The 21,364-nt window shown below is 39.4% G+C and overlaps 1 protein-coding gene across 1 annotated transcript in view; it reads right to left on the minus strand.

Annotated features, from left to right (window-relative positions):
- Positions 1 to 17,999, minus strand: part of eeig1a (estrogen-induced osteoclastogenesis regulator 1a) — a 22,646-nt gene extending 4,647 nt beyond the window's left edge. The window contains exons 1-6 of the mRNA XM_008417781.2: positions 17,833 to 17,999; positions 17,457 to 17,753; positions 4,165 to 4,285; positions 3,296 to 3,325; positions 1,567 to 1,683; positions 497 to 543 (exon numbers count right to left, since the gene is read on the minus strand). Coding sequence (XP_008416003.1) covers positions 497 to 543; positions 1,567 to 1,683; positions 3,296 to 3,325; positions 4,165 to 4,285; positions 17,457 to 17,599 — 458 coding nt within the window. The 5' untranslated portion in view covers positions 17,600 to 17,753; positions 17,833 to 17,999. The remainder of the gene's footprint in view (positions 1 to 496; positions 544 to 1,566; positions 1,684 to 3,295; positions 3,326 to 4,164; positions 4,286 to 17,456; positions 17,754 to 17,832) is intronic.
- Positions 18,000 to 21,364: the final 3,365 nt, after the last annotated feature.

Genomic DNA, 21,364 nt, shown 5'->3' on the forward strand with positions numbered 1-21,364 from the left:
CCAGAACAGACCCAGTAAGAGCCAGAACAGACCCAGTAAGAACCAGTACAGACCCAGTAAGAACCAGAACACACCCAGTAAGAACCAGTAAGAACCAGAACAGACCCAGTAAGAACCAGAACCAGAAACCATTTCTGCTCTTAAATAATTCAAAACATCAACATCTGGACTGGTTTGATTCTTTAGCAGGATGTCTGATGTCTTGGTGTTTTAATCAACAAAATGCATTTCTGAGAGAGAAACAAGAGCAGCTTAAGTTTACTTTCAGGTAAATTTGCAGGTTATTTTCCGCAGGCCGCCTGCAGATGTAATCTGTGATCAGATTAATGAAGGCCGTCAGCAGAACCAACGAGTTCTGTAAATGTTTCAGACACACCTGGAGGGGTAACAGTAAAAATATCACCTAAATGGTTTTAAAATTTTAGTTTAAAAAGGCAGTAGGAAGGATTTGGTTCCAGCCTCTTTAGAGAAAAACTGAATTTATGCTCCTACTTACGTTTTGAAGCACGGATCTCCAGAAAGAAGAGTCATTCCGATGATCACCTGTAAGATGCAAAAACAAAAAACAATGGCTCAGATGAAGAAACTTCTTCCATTTCACTTTCCTGACATCATAAAAGTTGTTTTTTAATCATATTTGTCAAAATGTATTTTTCTATTAATCAGTTCATGCAGTTTTGTGTTTTTTGTAGGGCAGAAATACGTTTCTTAGCAGAAGACAAAACGTTCTAGTCAAAGAAAGTGAAACTCTGCAGAATAAACCCGAACATGCATTAAGCTCATGTGACTGGACTGGCTTCGGAGCAGAGTGTACTGGTGATCTCTAGGTGGCGCTGCAGAGCCCCAGACTCCTCCCTGAATGGATGGAGACCGTCTGACTGCTGCAAGACCATTTCAGGTTTTTATCCTACAAAGTATTTAGGAATTTAAACTCATTTTAAAATCTATTAAAGACTAAAATGAACAACTGAAACTTCTTCTGACTGGTGCTGAAAAACATTTTAATGGTGGAGAAACAACTTTCTGATACAGGAAAACCATTGATCTGTCATCATCGGTGGCTATGCTACTAGCATTAGCATCCGTGAAAACAGTTGTGGTAGGAGGAGGTGAGCATGAGAGTGATTGACAGCGCTAAGACCCTCCTCCTGTGACTGATTGGTTGTTTCTGACTGAGTGGTATATTTCTGTAGTTAGTATTGGGAAACTGGGAGAAGATAAAGAGGCTATATTTTTTTCATCAATCATCTGCCATGACATAATAAATTTAACAAATAAATAGAAAAATTAACAAAAGTTACGTACTGCAGCTTTAACCGACACATGGTTTAAAATCTCAAAGAATTATCTGACAAACTTTCCAAGGCATTTTATCTTTATAATCAGGCACGCTCAGGCCCTCTAAATTAAAAAAAGCTTCATGTCTGGTCCAGAAAACCAGTCCAGACTGAGCTCTTTCATCAGTTTAACATGATAGAGATCAAACTGGTTCCTGTTCAGCTATATAAACGAGGCCGTAACGTTTTATACAAGCTCGGTTTTCATGCCGTCCGTCCGCCATCTTGCCTTCAGGATGGAGTTGTCCTGCCGCGTGTTCTTGGTGTCGTATCCCTCCAGCAGACAGCAGCGCACCGTGGAGCCGGAACCGGCGAACTCGGCCATGTTGAGGTCTGTGAAGCCCAGCTGAGGGGGGAAGAGGAGTTTAGTTAATTCTAGATTCACTAATGGAGGCTTTCACTGCCATCTATTTCAGGCACACGCTGAGAAAACGGGAGAATCCTGTGACACCCAGTGTTTAGCAGCCAGAGCAATTTCACTTCGTTAACAGCAACACTTCTAGTTTTAGTTCATGACAGGGAGCGAAAAGAACCACTTGAGTTTATTTTTAACATTGAAGACATCTTTATCTTAAATCTGGAATTAAACAGGAACATGTTACTTTCCTGCTCAGACTAAGTGGAGAGACTAATTCCCCTTCAAAGCATTTACAGTGTCTGGTTTGTATAACATAATCTGGTGAGAGCCTGAAGCAGTGGGGACAACGCCTGTCATGTTGCATTTAATCTACAGTAGAAGAAGAAAAGCAGCTGTTGGGGCGAGTCACGACTCCATATGTTGCTTCTATATGAAGTTTAAAACACTAATAATGAAAAAGCAATGGTTGTGTAAACTCATATTTTGACTCAATTTCAAAGTCTTGTTGAGCGTTAGCAACATCAATAAGTTAAACATATTGGAAATGAAAAGCCCTTCATTCCTTAAGTGCCTAGTGAATCTAATTAGCATCATACCACATTTATATTAATGTAGGTGCAAAATTCACACTAATTTCACATCTGACTGATAAAAAAAAAACACAAGTAATGTCTTTATAAAATTGGATGTAAATTTAGGTACTAAGAGATAAAACTGGCTCCTAAAACGTATTTAATTATCAGCCCAGTTTTACGTAAAAAAATTTCTAACATCAGCAGACGCCGATACTAAAAAACTCAAGTCTTATAAAACTTGTAATTTCACGGCCCAGTTTTCATCCCGGTGATGAAGCAGGAGACCCCGACCCAATCTGCTCCTCCAACTCAAACTGCTTTCTGCCGGATAAATCTTGACCTGTCAAAGTTCTCACGAGCCAAGAATGTGGCGCTCGCTGCTCGATTTAAAACCTCTGACCTCTGAAGTGTAGGTCAGGAGGTTCTAAATTCCAGTGTTGACACAAATACCTCAGATAAGACCCTCATCTGCTCGACCTTAACTTCAACCTCCAGGTGGAATCGTTATCCACGCTGGACGTTCTGTTTTTTCCAATCAACTGGGCTAAAGTTGAACGTTCCCATTCTTCTTTCCCCAGGTTTCCCTTTCTTTAGCAGAGCTTCTGTTTTCATAGGTGCAACCTCTAAGGAGGGAAGTGGAGTAAATTTAACTAAAGGAAATCCAAAAGGAGAGCGGGCAGAAACAGAGGAAGCGGTTCCTGTCGTGCAACATCATCCATGAGTCGGCGTGAGTTTAGGTCCAGGCGGGGATCGACCTTGTTGCATTCATGAGACGTGACTCATCTGTTCGGAGGCGTCATGCTCAGAGAGGAGCTGCCAGGATGTTTTCCCAGCTTCCAGGCAAGCGTGAGTGCAAGGCGGACAGGTTTTTGATTCATGTTTGCACCCAGCAGGAGGTTTTACTCGTGAAAGCGCAGCGAGAAATGCTAATATTTACATGACGTGACGTTAAGGTTTACAGGAGGGACACGGGCCCATCTGTAACTGTTTCTATGCGTTTATAGGAGGCAGACAGGAACTCTTACCTTCGAATACGCTTTTCCTCCTTTCAGTTCCTGCAGGGAAAACAGGAAGACAGTAATGAACCCAGTGATTCAGTTCTGATTAAGTCAGCTTCCAATTACAGGCCTTCAATCAAATAGATCAAATGAAAGGCGGAGACCACACACACAGACACACACACACACACACACGCACGCACGCACGCACGCACGCACGCACGCACGCACTCGTCTCCTGCTGTGGAGTTTAATGAGCAGGTTGAAAGATTTAGCATCTGCACTAAAGTGTCTCTGAAACATTTGCCTAAAAAGATCCAAACCTGCTGTTACCGACTGAAAGTCAACACAGTGCTCCAGCAGACCGAGCAGCAGAACATCTACAACAAATTCACAGAGTCAAAACTCCTGATTGTTTCTGACGTAGGCAAGACAGGAACTAAATAAGTAAAGGGATAAAAATGGAGCAAAACAAGCAAAAGTGTAAGTAAGTAAATAAGAAGTCAAGTTAATAAGTCAGTAAAAAAACAAGTGAATATACAAGTAAGGAGGTGAGATGATGAATAAGTCAGTAAACAAGGACGTAAAATATGAGTGGGTGGATGGACTTTTTATTCCATGCGTTTGTAAAATGTTTGGGGAAAAACAACTATTTATCCAAATTGTTTATTTCTTCTAGAAAAGCTTAAACAGGAAACCTGAACACATTCCTGTAAAACCCTGGTAGTATTTAAACACCAGATTTATATATATATGATGTAAAAATCCACAGCACAGTGTGTAACCCAGCATGGCTCAGCCAGTGCCCATAAAACCGTATTAAAACGGAATCTCCCTCCAAAGTGAAACACCAGGTGAGAAATCGTCTCCCTCCCTCTTGACGTTGTGGGTCGTACCTTCCTGACGGAGACCCTGCAGACGGACGGATCCAGCACCCCGGTGTGAGGGTTGGCGCTCATCTTCGACACAAAGGTGAACCTCTTCCTCCAGCGGACACAGTTCTCATGAACTTCCTCTCTGTCAGGAAGGAAAGGAACAAAAACGTTTTAGGAACCGTTTTCAGAATATCTCTTCTCTCTCCATCACACAAACACGAAAGCTTAAATTCTTCCTGTAATCGCCCAACGGGTCAGTGACTCCCCTCTGGGGATAATCAGGAGGTTAACTGGGAAATTAAGTCATGATGGAGCCGAGATCAACAGCTCAAAACATAAAATATAATTTATCATTTAAAACACTCTGAAGTGGAGATTTGCGACCTTGTGGCCTTTTGTCAAGGATCCAGCGTACACCGATTTGTACAACCCTGGTGAGAAAAGCCTGTGAGCGACAGCATTTCATCATGATAGCCAGGAAGCAGTCAATCTGTGTGAAAACAAACCTCCTTCCTGAAAACAACAACCAATGTGATCAGCAGGTCCTGCAAACCGCTGCAGCAGCTTCGGATCCTTATGAGCAGAGTGGAAAATGTGACATGTGGAAAACTCGGAAATTTGATTTTCTGCCACCTGATATCTTCAAAGCAAGAAAAACCTTCATGTCTGGAAACCTGGTGTTTACTCAGCTTAACCTGAACATTTAAAGCCAAACCAGCAGAAAACGTGTTTTAATTAGCAGTGACTCTACATGCTTACAGCTGGTAACTAATCCTTTACACAAAGTGAAAAAACACAATAAGGAAAAACCAAAAACAAAGAGTTGAACTAAATCAGCACTACAGCAGATGAATGTTATTGATCAAATTCAGTCGATTTTGACAGAAAGTTAAAAGACAAAACAGCTAAAATCCTAAAATAATTTAATGTCCCTGGAATATTCTAATGAAAACAGTGGAAAAGAACCTAATAATTGATTAAAAATCCAAGGAAAGTGGATGAAAAATGTAAAAATTAAATTACCATAAGTTTATTTATAGACCCAAGCCACAACAAATCTGATCTCACATCATTGCACAAGACAAACAGAATCCCTCATATGTATTGTATTCCCCTCTAATATTCCCTCCTTTATTTTTATACATTTTTTTATTAATATAAAATCTTCTCTCTCCAACTACGTGTCACGCACATCTCCACTGAAGAAATATATGTTTAGATTTTTAACTTTCATCTTCCCACAAATGATGCCGCTCAAATAAGATCAGGTACTTGATAAAGGCCAGATACTGGATAGAAAGTTTGTAAAAAAGAAAAAAAAAGTCAGTAAAAAGGGATCCCAGGAAACTGGCTGCTTGGATAAAGAAGTGACAGGAAATTTTGCAGAAAAAAAAACAAAAACCAAAATCATGAGACTGAACTCTCTACAGACTGCAGCCCACCACAAGCAAAATTGTAACCATGTTGATTTAATTTGGTTCATTTTGAGTCAGAATCTTCAAATAAATGGGGAACAACATCATTCACATGACAGACTGCAACCTTTAGAATAACTGTAACTACGTTCACACATCAGACAAATGCAATACAAATCTGTTGTTTTTCATTTATACATCTGACTTTTCCATGGCAAATCGGATTTGCAACCCACCGTTTTGAAGTGTTTTGTTGCCTTTTATCCGTCATTGACGTGAGAGACGCATCATAATTCTACACCAGAAAAATGCGGTAAATTTGGACGTAAACAACGGCTGAAAATTATAATTATGAACTTATAAAAGACGTTTGTGTCATTGGAGCGCATCACACCATAATCCAACCACTCTTGTGTCTGACTTCACATCCAAACAGACGTCTCTGCAGACGCTGCAGTCAGTAATGATTTCTTTTTCTTAGCTTCCTCCTAGTTATGATCTTGTGACGATGCTGTTGGCTCACATTGCTGAATAACTTTAAAATCGATCTATAAACGGCTCCATCTACTAGTACTTTGTAAACAACGCGCTGCTGTGTGACGTTAACGTTCTTCTTCTGTGCATTTGAGCCGCTTTGGGAATGTAAACGGTTCTCACAGAGGTCTGACTGCTGTTGGGTTTAATTAGTAGCATGATTAGCCATGCTTAAAACAACCAGATTTCAGCAAAAATATGGTAACTGAGCATTAAGACGTGCTGAGTGAACCCTTGTCCTGTCGAGGTTCTTCTACTGGAAGTTGTTATGAACAGGCTGAGCTGCTCTGCAGCAGCAGCTGCTCTCAACACGCCCTTCCCCCCTTCAAGTTATTCATTATCCCCAAAGCTCTCCCAACAACACGCACTGATTTTTACCTCCTCATTTCTGCTCTTTCCTCACTTTTTTAACCAGTTAGAGTCACGCATCACAGCTGAATCATGAGCCGCATTTAAATGCCTTAGATTTTATAGGAGCAGATCTGTCAGTGAGAAGAGGAGATTTTACTCATAAAAACCGTCTGGTTTTTACGTTACAGACGGTTCATTGAGGAACTTGACTTGAGGAAATGTACTCCAGGTTGTTGTAGTCTCAGCCTGCCAGTGGAAGGAAACGTAATCATGGTCGGATGCAGGCTTATTTTTGTCTTTAAGTTCTTTTAATTGTTTTCTGGAGATGTAGCTCTCTAAGAGCACATGCTGTTGTCATTTATAAAAAGATCCATGAGATTTTTAAACCTCCATTTTTAAATGAAATGAAATTAAATAAACTGAAGTCCGGGTATACACGTATTAAAACCAAAATAAGCCCACAAACAAAAGCTCAAATCTAAAACAGGCCTGTTAAGATAAAAGGACATGTAATTTCCCTCGTTTGGGAGGCTGTTTGATGATCCGCTGTTCCCGGGAAACAAGCGAGTTTCTGAGAAGAAGTTAAAACCCAACAGCACGCACGCACACACTCCCAGGTCTTATCAGGACCCCTACGCTTTCGCTCCGCAGCATGTACGCCAGAGCGTTCCCAAACCACATTCCTCAGTCCAGATGGCTTTGTTCAGGCTCCATGGAAACCTCACGCTGAAATCCATCGACGAGCTGCCAGCAGCTCTGAGGAAGAGGAGGAGACCCTTCACACCGACCCTTTATTTTTCAGCTGTTTGCCACCCTTAATTCTGCTCTCTGCTTTTAACATCAGAGGAGATTGTGGGGAAACATTTACCAGTAGTTGTGCAGTCAGAGGTTTAAGCTGAATCAGGTGACCTACTATGCTTCTTTGAACAAGTTGGGAAACATCTATGGGTTATACTGAACATGTTCGTTACGTTCTTTGCACAATACTCATTCTTGGATAATGAGATTTTAGTCTGATCAGATCAAAATGAGCTGTTTTAGGGCCTCTTGTTACTTTAAATCCAAATCAGTGCTGCTGACCACGCCCCCTAACTCAACATTTACACTCACATGCGAAAATGACTGCAAGCAGACAGACAATCATACAACTGTAAACCATTGACAAGCAGAAGTGGAGCCTCCTGCACAACAAATAAGAATGCAGCAAGTGGTTTCTAAATAGTAACTCAGTAACCATTGTACAGCGAATGCAGCAGTAAAACCACTGACCAAATGTGCTGGAGCTCTGCTGGGTTGCTAGGAAATGGGCAGAGCCCTGCTGATTTGTGACGTTACATTCAGAAGGTTTTTGAAATGGCTCATTTTTCAGACATCATAAAACATGAACTTATTGCCAAAAAATCATCTGGGTGTATATTTTAAGCTCTTGGTCTGTTTTTAGAAGCAGTAAAATCCCAAATGAAAGTACAAAAGTGTGCGAAATGTAAATTTTGCATGATAGAACAGCTAATGGTTGTTGTGGAGACTTGGTGTCTCCAAGATGCTCTAGTTCCTCCACAATGCGCTTCTGAGACTTATTTTAGCTGCCTTACTCTCCCCAAACTGTGTGTGGTGCCAAAATAAATATGACTCCTTGTCCAGTTAGTGTCAACTGGCTAAAAGAAACTGACCTCTGTGTCACACCATATTTATACCCATGGGAAACAAGAACCAGTCTGTAGTTCCTAGAAACTCTGATTAACTAAAAAAAAAAAGTAAATTATGAAATCATTTATTGTGCCAACAGGAATTTATGTGATACTTTCCCCCTGAAACTAAACAAAACACTTATTATTTTGTTTCTTTTTTCAGTTTCTACAGTTTCCTCCTTCATTGCAGATTCAGACATAATTTTAAAAATTACTTTCTCCTCTGATTATGTCGATTCGCTTAACCTTCAATACCAAAGTTATGAGAAGTTATTTCAATTTTTCCGGCTGGAAAACGGCGGTGAATGAATGAGTGCTTCTGCACTGAACTAGTTATCATGTTGCTTTGACTGTAAGAAGAGATTAATTTTTTTAATTGGTAGATTTAAATCCAGGTTTTTCCTCTCACGGTTGTCTTTTATGTTGACTGTGGGGTTAATTACTGAGGAAGAGGAAGAGGGAGGACTTCCTCAGTTCATCATGAAAATATGGAAATGGAAATTCCCTTCAATGAGTAATATAGGAAAGCAAATCAGAGCTGCAGCGGTGAGTGAGTTCCAACTCATCAAAACGAAAATATTTACAGAAGCAAATTTAACTGAAAGCACAAAACAAAATGATTTGAGCAAGTGTTTATTTTAAGAGATAACATGATAATAGCAATGTTGGAAGAATGGTGAAAGAGGACAAGGTTTGACATGCAACTAATTTATTTTGTAAAGAATTTTTTATCTTTTGCTGAACAGTAATTAAACAGGATGTGGTGGGAGAGGCATGGATTAGGATTAAGGCTTCTACTGATCCATCCAGAGCCTAAACACGCAGCTAGAAACCCCGAGTTTTACAGAAAAACTTTAGGAAACAAAGTCTTGTCTGTCCTTTCATAGAGGCTTAACTGCTGGTTTGTTCTCTCTCCTAGTCTCCTGAATGGCATTTTGTTTTGTTGGTTGTTATTTTCTGATCTTTGTGCGATTTGCAGAGAAATGCATGGAGCAAATTCCAAGGAAACCATGTCTGCATCTTAAAATAGTTTCTGCATCTTCTGTCAGAATGGCAGGCACCATGGAGACCCACGTTAATATAAACTCCTTCCTGGAAAAGCTTAGTCAGGAAAATCTTCACCAATGGCGTAGTTCAAGTTCACCAATAAGAAGCTGAGCAGCTTTGACTGGGTCTATCGCTAAACATTAAATACAAAACGTACTGCCTGAAAAAGCATTATAAATTTAAACAAGCTCAATAATTTCCATCTAAATGATTTATCATTTTTTCTCCTTTCTTTCTTTCCACCAAAAATTGGATGACAGAAGTCTTCAGTTTGGTGCTTTCGTCTCAACCAGCTCCATTTTCTGAAAGACAACTTTGCTTACAGAGACTTCGTAAATCATTTTATAATTTCTGTTGTTTTGTCTATTTATTTTGGATATTTGACATGTGTTTCAGTTCCACTGTTAAGTGTCCATGAGAACTTAGTTTATTGATCTTTGAGGATGTGTGATCTATGCCATTACCATTATATTACTTGAAAATGTTCTCAAAATGACAACATTATTGCAATTAATCATCCAGTAAAATTTACCATGACAGGCCTATATCTGCATCTACTACTAATGCTTGCAGACCAGATTTGCTCATTTCAAGAACTGATGTTGGGGGCGCCCAAAATCCTTCAGTGGGCCACATTTTGGACACCCCTGAGTTCCTGGATTCATGTTTACTTTGACCTCCCTGACACCAAACGTCTTTAATCTGGAAAGACAGGCTTCAGTAAATAAGTCTGGGCTCCATCTATCAGAGCTTTGCTTGGTTTGAACCAGGAGGAAAGAGTCTAAAACCAACAGAATATTCAACAGAAATTGACTCTCTTCCCTCTGATCAGCCTGAAGAAGATAAACTAACCCCCGGCCTGAATGAGCGATAAGTAAACATGCTGTCCGTGACGACCGATGGCCCCACGCTGGACCCCAGCATGTGATGACTCATCATGTCAGGCGGTATGGGATCCTTATCTACCATCCTGGCTGCTCTGGAAGGCCGCGGCTGGGTCGGGTCGGGTCGCGTTGGGGGCTCAGATAAACGACCCGAGAGCAGAGCGCAGAGATCCTGCAGCGGGGATGGTGACGTCAGGACGGGAGGAGTCAGGATGTTCCCAAACACTACAGGGTCAAACACTGAACGCCAACACTCCTTTCAGTCTTAGCGGCCATCATCGCTGGGCCAGTCAGGACGACAAATTTAGCTCACCGAGAAATTGTCTCAAAAATTATTGGGATTAACAATAATATTGTTGTTTAGATTTTCACCACTGTGCTTCATAACTGGTTAAAAATATATTTTTAAAAACAGTGTGGAGTGAAAACTGTGGATAAAAGAGGAAAGATCATGCCACCAGTTTGGCAGTATTCCAGATATTTAAAACAGAAAATTAATGAGTAATTATCGATAAGCTTCTAGCCATTTTTGTCCAGCTCTAAGTTTTGCGCACATATGAGGTGGAAATGCAGCTAGTGTGACGAATAAAAGGGAAACCATCTAACGTTTTTCCATCTCATCAGAACCTAAATCAAGATTTTGAAGTTTCTCCTCCGGTTCATCCAAAGCAGAAACACAAACACGGAGCGGAGAAGCATTAACAATCAGTTTCCCTGGGAAGCTGCAGTGTGGAAGGAAGTCCATTTTGATTACCTGCTCAGGCAGCAGCCGGGTCCAGTCCAAACCAACCCACTCACCTTCCCTCACGTCCCATCAAAACACAACTGGAAAAGTCTGATGAAAACAGGAAACAGCTGCTGAAAAAGCGGATCGTCCTGGTTGATCCCTGACAAACTCTCGCTCCCTTTCTGGGATCCTTCCTGCTTTTCATTACGAGTCCCATTCCTCGTCTCTCTGGACTAAAGCACAAACTCGATTATGTCTGGAGACTTTGGAAAAAGTGACTCTTTTTTCCTCCAGTCTAACACTGCAAGGGACAAAAGACCTCCATGGATGGCTTCCTGGTTGTTTCCACTGATTCACTAAAGCAGACTCCAACAGGGACGAAACCTCAGAAATGTTGTGCCAAACCTCTAAAACTTAAAAATGTACAAAGTTGATCCACTGAGGTTCATACAAAGACTCTAAAGAACACAAACTGACAAATTTTTCTTACTGTATTATGACAAAAAAAGACAAAATCTCAGCTTTTTATAAATACCATTGGTAGAAGCTCACCATCCAACAAGACCAAAACCTTCCCCAGTGTTTTGCAGATGGAGGGGAAGAGACACTTTAAATTTTCCCAAAAGGTCAACAGTAGACAGCCCGGACGCTGTGCCAACTCCACCCAGAGGTTCACTGCACTGCTGAGGCTCCTAAGAAGCACATCCTGAACAAGCTGCCGGGAAACAAACCCGACAAACGTAACCGGAAAGCAACCCACAACTGGAGCGGCAGCTTAAAAGTAAGGAATTCAATGTTAATTTACTTGAATACTAATATTGCAAAGCTTCCAACATTTCAAATCAACATTGGAAATATATCGACATTACCTAAAACCCCCCGACTCATGGAGTCAAAACCTTCTCGGAACGAACCCATGCATATGTCTTTATTTCATATCAGCCACTAAGCATTAAAACAAAACAATTTGTTTACAACCCTAATCCACTACTTTATTAAAATACCTTTTGGTTTGATGCTAACATTCAGTCTGCTTTTGTCAAAGTCCATCATTATTTGGCCTTACAAAGTTTCTCCAACTCAACATCTTATTCACATTCTTCTTCAAGTGACCAAACAGATTTTCTGTTAGATTTATTTCTGCCTCGGCCATTACAAACATTTTATTCTGTTGCCGATTTGGAAGTGGACTTGGAGTCTTGGTGCTGCTGAAATATTAAATCCATCTTCAACTTTCTAGCAAACACTCAGAAGCTTTGGACCAAATGTTATTTCCTTCACATTGGAAAATAAATAGCCCAATTAACGACAGGCTTCACTGAAGTATTTCATGAAGAATACTGTGCATTTTTTTGTAGACTTCTCCTGACTGGGACCTTTGAACCTTAGATCTTTTTGATTTTTGCATCTCTCTGCCATCTCTGACTGAAGGATTCGGTTGTTTTTCACAACTAATACTGCCGGATAATACTGCACAAATAATATGGGAAAAAAGTTTTAGAATGATTTTATTGACAGTTAGCCTTTATGTCACCAAAAAAAAAAAAAGGCTTATAAATTCTGGTGAACACACTTCTGAGATCTTCACTTTCTGTGCTCACCCTCTTAAAACCCAACCGTTCCCTCTCCTAAGCACTCCAACATTCCTGTTCTTTATAAAACTTCATCAATAAAAATATCCTTGGCTCTTATTTCGTCTCCACAACAGAGTCGATAAACCCCGATCCAGAGAGAATTATCTCCCACAGCCAAGCTGCCCTGCACAAAACTGTTCAGTGTTGAGATGTCAGAATCAACAAGAATGAAAAACCAAACTATAAAATGTTTGAAATGTAAACATTAAATGTGTGACAAATAGAAAGGCAGTGCTGATAATGGAAAGACGCCGTCACAGCAGAGCCCAATTTCTGCCAAATCAAGATGGAGGCCATCTGTTTCTAAAGCTGCACAGAATGAAAGCACATTTTCAGCTGGGGAACGTGGCCGACTGGATGAAACGGGCTCCTTCCTGTGTTGATAAATGTCTGATAACTTCAGTTTTAAAATGTTTTCCATGTGGAGTAAAATCTACTTTCAAATTCTATAAACTCAACAGACCAAAAGATGGAAGAGGGTTCGGTTAAGAATATGGAGCAGAGACGTCAACATTCAATACGAAAAAATTAAAAACTTGGACAAAGTCACAGTTTTTCCCCCCCACATCTAATGATGAACCTTTTCACAGTTAAACTTATTGAAACTTCATGAACTGATGGAGTACAATATTTTGCTATTTATATACAAAGCGCATAAAAACTTTTACCAAGGAAAATTCACAACAGATTTGCAAAGATAAAAGGAAATACAACTTAAAAGGAACTGAAGTAAAAAAAAAAATTGGATTCACAACACAATAATGAAAAGACGCCTTTAAATTAAAGGTGTCAGTTTGTGGAACAATCTTGAAAGTGAGATAATACGTCCTAAATCTCTGCTTTTAAAAGAAATTTGAAAATTACTATGATGAAGAGCAATGTTTCGTTAAATGAGCTGATGTTTTGTTGTGCATTTGAAATGTGCTTGTAATGGTCCGAGTTGATTGGCTAATTTTATGTAAAAGGGCAGATATAAGTTTAGACTTCTTTCTGCTACTTTTCATTCATGATTTCTTTTAGTAGTTACATAAACTGTTCATATTTATTAATGAGTGAATGAAATAAAAAAAATCTAATTAAATCTGGGAACAAAGTGACATTTTGCTTACCCAGTGAACCTGGAACAAGCTAAGCTTAATACCATCAGCACATGTTAATTAAATTTAATTACTAAATACTTCATTTATTCCAAAGGGAAATTAAACATTGTCATAACTAATATCATCCAGATATCTTCAAAGAGTCGTTGTAGATTGTGATGGATGGAAGATTTGATTTGAACTTCCTCCTCCTTTCTCTGCTTTTTGGTGGCATTATCTGAACTTATGATATGCTAATCAGCTGCAACCAGGTGTAAAAGAAACCCTGGTTGCCATGGTTACCATCTGAAAGTTAAAAAAATAAGAGCAAAACTCTTTACAGCTGCACAACATCCAAAACCAGAGGCAATAATTGACCTAAAAGGCAATGCCTCGTGAACAAAAGTCTATAAAAAGATTAAATCTGTACGCAACAAAGGAGTCGGGTTTTCTACCCATACGACCAGGCAGATTTAAAGAGGAGCAGCAAAAGCAAACGAGGTGGATTAGTAGTGCTTGTCGACAACTGATGGTGTCATCCAGCACATGTTGCTGTGACATATCGTCTCCAGTGCTCAGAAATTGACATATTAGCATGTCATGGCAGTCAACAGACAGAGATCCTTCCTGCCACAATGGAACCCCACAGCATTCTGGGAGATGTAGGCAGAGGTAAGTCTTTAGCTGCTCAACCTCTTAACTACCAGCTAAGCTAGGTTGGTGGAATCGACTCACTAGCTCACTCTTTGGCTACCTAGCAACTCACTCACTCACTCACTGGTTACCTAGCAACTCACTCACTTGCTCGCTCTTTGGTTACCTAGCAACAACCTGTTGAGTAACTGGTGCAGAAGTAATGTTGTGAAAACAAAAATCAGATTATTAGTCCTTTATGTATCATCCACGGATACAACAGGAGATTCACAGATTCTTTACACCGACCATCTTATTGCTCATTTCCTCAGCGCTCTGGCAAAGATGCAAATATTAAGAACCAATGAGGAAGAGTGCGGTTGGATTATCTGGAGTGTTTTCCTGCAGCAGCTGCGTTATCTGAAGTGAGTGACACTGATGGCTGAGATCAGAGGAGCCAAACAAAACTTTCCCTGAGAACCAGTCAGTCACATTCCCAACATGTGACCCTCTTTCACAGCCCGATGGATCGCCGATCCCGATTCGCGACCCACGGCAAGAACAAGGCCCGTCGTACAAAGACCACGTTTGTCAGATCGGTGACATAACCCTAATCTGCGTACGAGCCTCCCTGTGTCGTCCCTCGCTCCTCTGAGAGCGCCTTGTTTTCAGATGATAACGGAGACGGGAGGGAGGGAAATCAGAGCTGTTGCATAACCAGGAGAGAGGAGAACGACCTCTGGCACGACATGCACAGATGCAGTTTGGTTACGTGGAAAAAGATGTGATGTGATTCGAAGACCTGATGAAACTGCAGATCAGCTTCAGGTGGTAAATATTTAAGACAGATTTAATCTGAAACCAGCCAACACATAACATTAAGATCTGAAATTTAATTGATTAATTTTCTATTGGTTTACCTTAGGGCTGGAAAAAATAGCTGAAAAACAATATAAGCAATATTGATAATTGTCTGTAATAATTATTGATTTGTTTTTGTTTTAAATATGTGAAATACTACCAAATTAGTGGCATGATTTCCTGTTTTATCCAGTTTTCACTTTTTATTTTTATTGACTGGGCCCAAAATAAAAATGAGTTTGACATTGACACCTCTGCAGCTTGAAATTGTTTGGGACAATGGTTTACGGATTTTAAAACTGTGCTTGTGCTTCCTTAGGAGACAGACCGCAAACATTAAACATTCTCCAGTGCATCAGTCACTTTATCAGTGAAAAGATGCAAAGCAAACATATTTCCAGACAACAAATCCGATATCGGAAATCAAAGACAAGGGCAGGAAAAGAGGCTAAAGCTGCAGATGTTGGGAACTGATCAGAGGAAGATCTGAATCTTCCAGCTGAGAGTCATCTTCCCAATCTGGCTAATCTCAGTGGAGGTTAAAAGCTTGTAAACACAGATCTTATGAGCCGAGTTTAGCTGTGTTTAGTCTGGAAGATCATGAGAGGTTCCAGCGCAGAGATTCAGAGAGGTGGCTTAACATGGCTACACCCTGCGATTAAACATGACTCAAGAGGTAAAAGTTCTCCGATAGACGGCCTGAGCTGCAAAAACTCAACAACCTGCAAACTAAACTAAAACTGAGCTTTGAGGAAAGAAGAAAACTTAAAACCAGACAATCCTGCAGCTAGTTTCACCTTTTTATGACAACTTGGTGTCAGTATTCTTGGATAACATTAATAAGAAACAAACAATGCAGCTTTTCTCACTTTATTGTCACCCCTATAAGCTTCAGTTTCTATTGCAGTGTCATAATCTCACTGAAAATGTTAAAAGATTCAAAAGTTTGATTATTTATATTGTGGGGGTTTTTGTGGCAAAACTGATCATTCCTATTTACATTTTTAAATGTAAGTTTTACTTTTTCAAGTTGATTAGTGACTAGTAATTTTTAAATAACTAAATATGACATTTTCCTGTTTTAGCCACTCTTCAAAGTGGGAAAAACAAGAAAACATGTTTTTCAAGGCTTTCTTCTGCTGATTACAAGTCAGGAAAGGACCACAAGAAAAAACATCAACTTGAGTAAATGTAAAAATACACACAATCACAGCAGAATAAAAAAAAACCTGGAGCTGTGATGAAAAAGGCTGGATGAGGATCCATATTTATCTTGCCACCACAAAATGAACAGGATGGTAAGGAAGATATAATTCTCTGCTACAAACAGCAACAAATTACATTTTTGGTTCAACATGTAATTTGTGAAGAAGTCTCAGGAGATTGAGAAAAAAAAAGTGTTTGCCCCTTTGTGATTTCTTTGTTTCAGATCAAACAAATGTAAATATTAGACCGAAGAAAAGTGTGTTAAAAGTGTGATCACTAACTAACCCTAATAACTAGTTGGGTCAAAGTTTGCAGTGTTTTTGTTTTTAATTATTTTCTTAGGAGCAACAGCAAAATATTTAATAAATAGACAAGGGCATCATAACAGTGCTAAGAAGCTAGGAACTGAGAATTGTGCTAACAACTCGTGTTGTTGATCCAGAACATGCTACTGTAATATTACTACACAGTTTTATTTTTACTTATTCTAGATAGTCTATCGATTTTAATGTGCAAATACACTTTTTTTTTTTTTTTTACATTTTATACTATAATCCTAATCAGCTGCACATTCTTTTGGATCAAAGTGCACCATTTTGGATAACTGTACAGTATTTTATGTTGTATTTTTGTACAATATCTTATTCTTAACTTATTTTCATATATATATTTATACTTTCATCTTTTTGTGAATCTACATGCCTCAATTCTCTCACTTTGTCCCTGTTACACCTGAATTTCCCCAATGTAAATTGGGGAAATTTACATTGGGGAAATTTTCCCCATGTTCCTATTCTGGAAAATATTTTTTCCAGAATAGGAAAATATTATCTCTGCTGCCAGATATTTATCTGTTCGCATACAGCAACAATCTTCAGTCAGAAGCCTCTTCGGAGGCACTGCGTGACAGACTGCTACAGGAGATCATCACCAAGGTACATGATTGAGTTAACTTTTGCTTAGTATAAATAAAGCATTTATTTATTTTTTTATTAAATTGAATGTCATTGCAAGGTTAAGTTGGCCTAGCAGCCCATATGCGAACTGTTAGGAAGAGTTTCCAGAACAAAAAAGACAAAATACTGATTGAGGCAGACATTAAAAAAAAAAACTCAAAGCACGTGTGTATAATTCCCAGAATTCCTCCAAAAATTCATTAAAACTAGATCTGAAAGTGTAACCTGACTTTTAAACGCCATTATCTAAGCATTTAAAAGCCATTTTGCAACTTTTTTCTGACTGTTTTTTTTGTACCTGGAAGAAGTAGCGACAAAGTCTCCGTCCAGCAGCCGCAGTTTGCAGAACAAAACCCCGTTGACGAAAGGCACAGCGGTGAGCTCCTCCAGGGTCAGCTGGGTCTGAAACTTGAATTTCTTCTTTTTCACGAAGAACGCCATGATTTCACCACGTAAACTCGCTTATACCCGACCACTAACCGAACCGCTGGTAAAAACAGATGAAGCTAAAAACAAACCGCTGAAAGCTTTTAAAGGGATTTTGCAGGCGAACTCCGCTGTTTCTTCTCCTTCAGACGGGATTCAGCGCTCAAATCTGGAAACAAATCAAGTCAAACTGTTAATAACGGTTTGCGGAGGAAACGTTCGTGAAGGTTAGGGGTGGAGAAACCCACCTAGATTCATCTCGACCTCTGTGAAACCCACCAGCAGAAGGTCGACAACATTAAAATGTCAGAAAAGAAGACCCAGACCGCCTTTCTTTGCGGTTCCGAAGACAACTTTGCTGTTAGCTGCAGCATCAACTAAACTGGTACTGGGCGCTATCTAACTTCCGGTTGGAATCTTTCAGAATAAAGGCTCAAAATCTAAAATAACTCGGTTATTCTCAACATAGCCAAACACCAAAACACCACATCTGTTTCTGCGTCTGAGATAAGTAACATTTAAATTTTATTACTGAGTTTTATTTGCTTAAATATTTTTAAAGCTAACTTTTTCTGTTTTTTGCTTAAATAGCAATGTCCCCTTTTCCGGTTTATTTTCACTAACTTGACGAGAAAAGCAAGTAGAATTTTAAGTGAAACAGCGCCACCGTACGGCCAGAAATGTTCATAGGACTAAGAAACTTATTAAATCCATACACACACACACACACACACATACAGGGGTGAAAGTAAGGGGGTACGGCAGGGTACTGCGTACCCCTAAAAGATTTAGCGGGGGTACCCTCAAGAGAGGAGTGGCTGTCTGCTGCAAAACATGAATGGGTTCACTGTGCAGCTGTGAGTTCACCCACTAATCAGCCGTGACTGATTAGTTTTTCAAGAACAATCTAAAACACGACTTAATCAGTTAATAGCTTTTTTTTCCTCATTTCATATTGTTTCTGAACTGTTCGTGCTTTGCTAGAGCAGCGGTGCAACATGTCGATCGCGGAAGGTTTTGAGTCCATCTCGGCATCATGAGACAAACTGAACGCCGCCAGGACGCTGGGAGCAGCACGTCCTCCACTGACTCCTTATCAAAACGTTCGTAACTTTATTAAAGAACAACAACAAAAATCAACATAACGTGCTCAAATTAATGACACAATAACAATAATCTCAGTGATTATTGTTTCAACAAGGTGTTGCTCAGGGGTGAAAGTAAGGGGGTACGGCAGGGGTACGCAGTACCCTCAAGAGAGGAGCGGCTGTCTGCTGTAAAACATGAATGGGTTCACTGTGCAGCCGTGAGTTCACCCACTAATCAGCTAATCACTCATCTAAAACACGACTTAATCAGTTAATGAATACCTTTTTTCCCCATTTCATATTGTTTTGAACTGTTCGTGCTTTTCTAGAGTAGCGGTGCAACACGTCGATCGCGGAAGGTTTTGAGTCGATCTTGGCATTAGGAGACAAACTGAACGCCGCCGTTACGTCAATCCGCGTTTCCCCATCAGATACCGTTCCCCCTGTTTTACAGTGCGGGAATGGTATCTGATGGCCATATTTCACCCATCAGATACTGTTCAAAACATTGAAACCCAAAATGACATTAGTGACAGCTTCCAAACAAACAAACAAAAAAACTTAAACAGAAAATTCCAGTGATTTACATAATAAACATAATTCTTTTAATGAAATCTAAAAAATATATTTATATAATGATGGTAGTATTGTAACTCCATGGTTGAATACTTTTTTTAATGATGTCCTAAATGTACATAAAGAACAGGGATTTCTTTGTTTCAATCGGAAACTTCTCATCAGAGAGGTCAAAGGTCACATGTGGGGTACCCCAAGGTTCAGTCGTAGGACCCCTCTTATTCAATATTTATATGCTCCCACTGGCTCAGGTTATAACAGGAAATAAGATTAGCTACCATAACTATGCGGATGATACACAGCTCTACATCACGATGTCACCAGGTGACTCTGAACCCATCCAGTCACTGAATAGATGCTTAGAACAGATCAATGTGTGGATGTGAGAAAACTTTCTCCAGCTTAACAGAAACAAAACTGAAGTTATTATCTTTGGACCTAAAGTGAAGCAAACTAGAATCAATGCAYARCTTCAGTTATTACAACTGAAAACCAGCGATCAGCCTGAAACCTGGGAGTAGTGATGGACTCTGACCTGAACCTTCAGAGCCACATTAAGACATCTTCTGGTTCTGGTCTGCTCTGCATCCCCAGAACCAGAACCAAACGAGGAGAAGCAGCATTAAGTGTCAATGCACCACAAATTTGGAACAAACTTCCAAAAAACTGTAAAACAGCTGAAACACTGGGTGCCTTTAAATCTCAACTTAAAACCCACCGGTTTAGAGTTGCTTATGGCTAAATTAGGGTTAGAGTGCCGGTTTTGATGTCTTCGATGTTTTTAATGTTTTTATCTTTACTTTTTATCTATTTATTAATTTATTTTAATTCCTCTTTCTAATGATGTAAAAGTGGCGAGTGACTGAGGGTCATTAGAGTCTAGAATTTAACCCTGTAAATTCTAGACTTTGACAGGTAAAAAATAGTGCACAAAAATCCATGTAGGACGGCAAAGTCCTAGCGCAAACATTCGCGTGACAGGTGGACGGAACCTGGTCCTGCAAGGTTGGAGACCTTGTCCTGTTAGGCGACGGGGCCTGATAATACCCTTGTTAAACGGACTGCAGAGTCCGGCGACGACAGGCGCTTAAATTCTGTAACAAAAGTTTGTTTATATCTTTTTTGTCAAAATCTCTTTCTCTTTTTTACTGTTTATTCAATGTCACATGTTATTTTTTCTTTAATTAGGTAAAGCACCTTGAAATGCCTTGCTGCTGAAATGTGCTATACAAACAAAATTTGATTGATTTATTGATTGATTGATATCAGGAAAAGGAGTCTGAAAACAAAAAATCAAAAGAGCTCCGTGAAAAAGGGGAGTTTTAAAGTCAGCACTCAGCTTTCAGACTTTCAGAGAAGCAATCAACTAACTGCAGTGCATTCTGGGTAAAAGTGGCAGACAAGTTTGTAGTTCCCATCTGATTGAACAATTGCAGCTCTTTCCAGGGCTCAGAAGTGARCATAAAAGCTGAACCAAGCTTCATGTCAGAAAAACTGAGTTATAAAATAAAGAAATAAAGGAAATAAAAGAATGTGATGAAAAAAGGGACTCCACAATCAAAATTCCAATCTTCAGAATAAGATACAAGCAATAATCCTGCATCCAGYGGAAGTGAGCTGAAGAAATAAAATAAAACATGACCATCCTTCTTATCCTTTTCAAAGAAAGTAAAGCAAGTAATTAAAATGTTCTGAAAATAAAATTAAATACTGACCTTTTATTTACTGGATSCCATTTTTATRTTTTWGTTTAWMTAAACTTGCATTTTGGAACAATGCAAGAACATACATGAATCATATATTTGTATAAAACTGTATGTAAAGCTCAGTTTGATTAACCATCTGTAACAACAATAAAGAGATTTGGTAAAACACAATGGGCATCGAGGKAAGGTCAGTGTCTGGYAYAAAACAAGTTCCTRCAAGGAGGAGCCATAATGTTAAATTCCCACCACACTTTCTCACAAACTAAAACAGGACAAAAACAATAGCAGAACTAGCATGACCTAGATTAAACATATTTCAATAATATGCAAAAGAAAACCATATCAACATATTTTATAAAATGCATAAATATATGCAAATCCAAATGTATGTCAGTTATGACATCACTATC

Source organism: Poecilia reticulata, linkage group LG9 (genome assembly GCF_000633615.1).
Source record: "Poecilia reticulata strain Guanapo linkage group LG9, Guppy_female_1.0+MT, whole genome shotgun sequence".
In the NCBI taxonomy this organism is placed as follows: Eukaryota; Metazoa; Chordata; class Actinopteri; order Cyprinodontiformes; family Poeciliidae; genus Poecilia; species Poecilia reticulata.